Source organism: Cebus imitator, unplaced genomic scaffold (genome assembly GCF_001604975.1).
Source record: "Cebus imitator isolate Cc_AM_T3 unplaced genomic scaffold, Cebus_imitator-1.0 Scaffold131, whole genome shotgun sequence".
Classification (NCBI taxonomy): Eukaryota; Metazoa; Chordata; class Mammalia; order Primates; family Cebidae; genus Cebus; species Cebus imitator.
Genome location: NW_016107446.1, coordinates 4,233,351 through 4,237,995, shown reverse-complemented (window position 1 = coordinate 4,237,995; position 4,645 = coordinate 4,233,351). Strand labels below are relative to the sequence as shown.

Here is a 4,645-nt window from a genome sequence, read left to right as displayed (position 1 = left end):
CTGGAGCATGATGCCCCAGGGAGGGCATAGAAGTTCCATGTCCCTTCCCCTTTACCTTGCCCTAAGTCTCTCTCTTCATCTACACCCTTTACAATATCCTTTATAATAAACTCGTAAGCATTAAGTGTTTCCCTGAGTTCTATGAGCCACTCCAGCAAATTAAATCCAAAGAAGGGGTTGTGGGAACCCCAACTTGAATGCAGTTGGTCTGAAGTTCCAGAGGCCCAGACTTGCACCTGTTGTGGTAGGGGGTAGCCCTGGAGACTAAGCACCCAACCTGTGGGATCTGACACTATCTCCAGGTAGATCGTGTCAGAAGTGAATTAGAGCAGCTTGTGTCTGCTGCTTGGTGTTTGGGGAAAAACCTCCACACATTTTGTCACAGAAGTGGATAATTATTGTCATATGGGAGTACAGAAAAAACACACAGAATTTTCCCTACGCAGGACTGTGTTGTCAAAACTTACCAAGTACTGTATTATATATGCTGATTCTTACATGAACAGTCTACTCAATATAACCAGGGATTATCTTTATAGCTGTACATGTATTTAGATTAAGCATTTAATGTGTATTATCCAACACATTTGCCTATTATCCAACACATTTACCTACTTTATATTTTCTGCTAAATTTATCAAATTTGAAACTGATATTCCTATTTCATAAATAGGAAACATCTTCTTAACAGAGTTAGGTAAGTCTACTCATGATTTAAGAGTTTTTCTTATGTTTAAATTTCTAGTTCTCCTAGAATTTTTTTCATTATATTTAATGATAAAGGATAAATAGCTGATAAACTGGTATATCTAAATTTCATTTTTCTCCATACTTATAACCATTCTCCTAGTGGTAGTTACTAGATGATTTCTTTCCTTTCCTAGGTCTTTCACTTGGTCTCTTTGCTATATACCGAGATTACATCAATTGGGATCCAACAGCAGCCTTTCAAACTTATAGCCTATTTAGCCTCTCTGGAGTATCTGATAATGAGGAGGAAGCACATGTTGAAAAGGAATCAGTTGATCCGCTCCTGAATTTGATACTGATGTAAACTGGGAGCCACTCACCTTTCTTAATATTAATTTCCTCTCCCTCAAATGTGAGGACAGAGAATGTATTCCTCAGGGTAACGTTAATCCTTATAAGCTATTTCAAAGTCACCTCACAAACTCTAAGACCACATTTCCCAAATTATCTTCCTTAGAAAATTAGTTCTGTATATTGCTTTCTCACAAAGGGTTTGAGAGTTAAGAGTTACATAAGTTTGGGAAATGTTGCATACAATACTCAAGTTTTAGAGATTTAGAATGCCCACTAGAACGTTAATGAACTTTGCTTATCCCAAAATTTCCCAAACATTTTAAACTGTAGACCCCAATGACTCCTCCTTTATTTTCTTAAGGTGCATCTATTATTTAGCCTAAGGAGCTGCTTTCCCATGAAACGAACTGCTAGGATGTCCCACACAAACATGCAGATGTCTTTTTAAAGTATTGATTAAAGAGTCAGGGGACCTCTCTGGATTCTCATTATTTCCCATTGAAGCTGGTACAGTTTTAAAATCTCCAAAGCTCCCATCCATGCTGGAGAGGATGTGGAGAAACAGAAACGCTTTTACACTGTTGGTGGCAGTGTAAATTAGTTCAATCATTGTGGAAGACAGTATGGCAATTCCTGAATGATCTAGAAATAGAAATACTATTTGGTTTAGCAATCCCACTACTGGGTATATATCCAAAGGATTATAAATTGTTCTATTATAAAGAACACATTTGACATGATTCTATGTTCTTAAAAAAACAACTTGTACAGGGAAGTAAAGTCATTAATTCCATAAATAATATGAAGTGCCAATTTTGATTCATTTCTGGACTTCCTATTCCCACTGTCCTATTTTGATACATTACATCAATTATTACTCATTTCATGTCATTACATATTAGGATTGTTTTAAAGTCGGCTAAGCCTCTGCCCCAGTGTTGTTGTTTTACTTGTTTTAAATCACTGCATTTGTTGCAATTTTTTTCCACATAAATTTCCCTATCACTTCCTCAATTTATGCAAACTATATTAGAATTTTAACTGGTATTATACATTAAGCCATGTAGGACATCTTATTTTTAAAATAATTGGTCTTTACAGGCAGGAAGAATAAAAGTTCTTTATTTCTGATATTTAACTTCAGCAATAATCGTCACCAACCTATTCATTCATCCATTATTTATCCATATTCTTATGTACTATTATATTTCTTCGAAAGCCCTTGATTAATATAGAGTATCAGCAAATTAATGGTTTTCCCTACTCCTCAATATTCATACTTCATTTTTTCATGGCTCATTACAGATGTCCAAAACTGTCTTGCACACAAGTGGTGACAGAGAGCACCTAATTCCCTTCTATTTCAAATAAATATCCCTTATTGCATTTTTGCTTTTGGCATTTTACAAGAAATGAATATTATATGTTATTAAATGATATAATATGTTGATACATTATTTTAAACACCTTTCTTAGTTAAATGATTAATAATTTTTCTTATATTAAATTGGTTTTAAATTCTTGATACTAACCTTATTTGATCTTTGGTGAACATATTTTGTAATGTGTGGCTATGGTCTGTCAGCTAAAATTCTTATTTAGAATTTATTTACCTGTGGGTATGTAAGTGTGTATGTATTTTTTTTAAGATTTGGAGATAGGCCTGTGGTGAACTTTATTTTGGGCTAATCCCTGCTTCTCGTAAGTGACTTTTCATACACTTATCACCTAGTCTATTGTAATTTTGAGAAACATAACCATAAGGAGACAAAATAATTAAGAAGGCAAAGTTATATGGTTTTTTGCTTTTTCATCAATTCCATATCATCAGGAGTAACTAAATAAAACGTATTTCAAAGAAAGAAGTCAAATTAAATTACTGTCATTGCCCATTAATAAAAACAACAATCCCAGTCACATAATTTAACAGGGAAGACAGAAAGATGATAGATTCATTGCCTGACTACACTGGCATAACTCACTTTAACAAAAATTATCATATTTAATAATCAAAAAGTGTAACCATTTATAGCTAAATATTAAACACATGATTAAGGCCAACTCTGAAGGATTTCTAATTCATCCACTTGCTTATTCACTATTATACATGAAGCACTACGCTAGGTGCAGGGTCATTATAAACAAGTTTTCTGTTCTTTTCTTTTTTTTTTTTTTTTTTAAGATGGAGTTTCACTCTTGTTGCCCAGGCTGGAGTGCAATGGCATGATTCCAGCTCACCACAACCTCCACATTCTGGGTTCAAGTCATTCTCCTGCCTAAGCCTCCCGAGTAGCTGAAATTACCAGCAAGCATCGCCATCCCCAGCTAATTTTTTGTATCTTTAGTAGAGATGGGGTTTCTCCATGCTCAAACTCTCGACCTCAGGTGATCTGCCCACCTCAGCCTCCCAAAGTGCTAGGATTACAGGCGTGAGCCACTGCGCCCGAACACAAACAAGTTTTTTCTTCCAGAAACGTAAAAGCTAGTACAAGCACTGAAAAACATTTTCTGTAAAAGGCCAGATGACAATATTACAGGCTTTGGGGGCCCATACAGTCTCTGCTGCCAACTACTCAAGTCTGTCACTGTAGGGCAAAGAGTCATAGACAGTATACAACAAATGAGCATGGCTATGGAAGAAAACTTCATTTACAAAACAGGTGGTAGGCCAGATTTTGCCCATGCACTCGTTTGCAAACCCATTTACTAGTGGAAAACAATAAACTAACTAGCAATTTCAACCTTATGTGACAAATACAAACAGATGTAAGCAAAGTATGGGAATATGACCTAAGACAATCAAAGGCTTCTTACGAGGAGGAACAATCCAACTAAAGACTTCGATTTCTCAAATTCAGCAAATAAAAGTAGCTTTTTATTAAAAAAAAAAAAAAAGCTGTGTAACCATTATAAAACAATTCAAAATCTCATTCTGAAAATGTACAACATACTTGATTATAAAAGAATTGCTTTAATATATGATATTCTCTACTGTTTCTCAAAATTATACCATAAGCACACTTGAAAGCTTACCTCGAGTGACTGTTTTGAGAACAATTAAGGTTGATAAAAATCTCAATGGCAAACTGGAGCTCTTAAAGAAAGCAGCTGTCTTTGGTTTATTCTCCAGAGAATGCTCTAAAGAACTATCCTGGATCCCTTTAGTTACCACTCCTTTGAAAATGTCTTCACCCAATCTCCTCAATGTTGATGTCATAGTCGAGTGCTGTTAAAAATATGTACAATCTTAGTATAATTATTCATGTTCAGAATATATATCTTTTTTTTTCTTTTCTTTTTTTCTTTTTTTTTTTTGAGACAGAGTCTTGCTGTCACCAGGCGCCAGGCTGGAGTGCAGTGGCACGATCTCGGCTCACTGTTGCAACCTCCGCTTCCTGGTTCAAGCCTCAGCTTCCCAAATACCTGGGACTACAGGCATGCGCCACCATGCTCAGCTAATTTTTGTATATTTAGTACAGATAAGAGTTTCACCATGTTGGCCAGGGTGGTCTCAATCTCTTGGCCTCATGATCCACCCGCCTCAGCCTCCCAAAGCGTTGGGATTACAGGCATGAGCCACTGCGCCTGGCCTTTTTTTTTT

General features: G+C 35.8%; 1 protein-coding gene across 1 annotated transcript in view; it reads right to left on the bottom strand.

The window, feature by feature from the left end:
• The window catches only part of CCDC138 (coiled-coil domain containing 138), a 77,103-nt gene that overhangs the window by 26,734 nt on the left and 45,724 nt on the right, over positions 1 to 4,645 (bottom strand). The window contains exon 11 of the mRNA XM_037742959.1: positions 4,078 to 4,270. Within this exon, the coding sequence (XP_037598887.1) occupies positions 4,078 to 4,270 (193 nt within the window). The remainder of the gene's footprint in view (positions 1 to 4,077; positions 4,271 to 4,645) is intronic.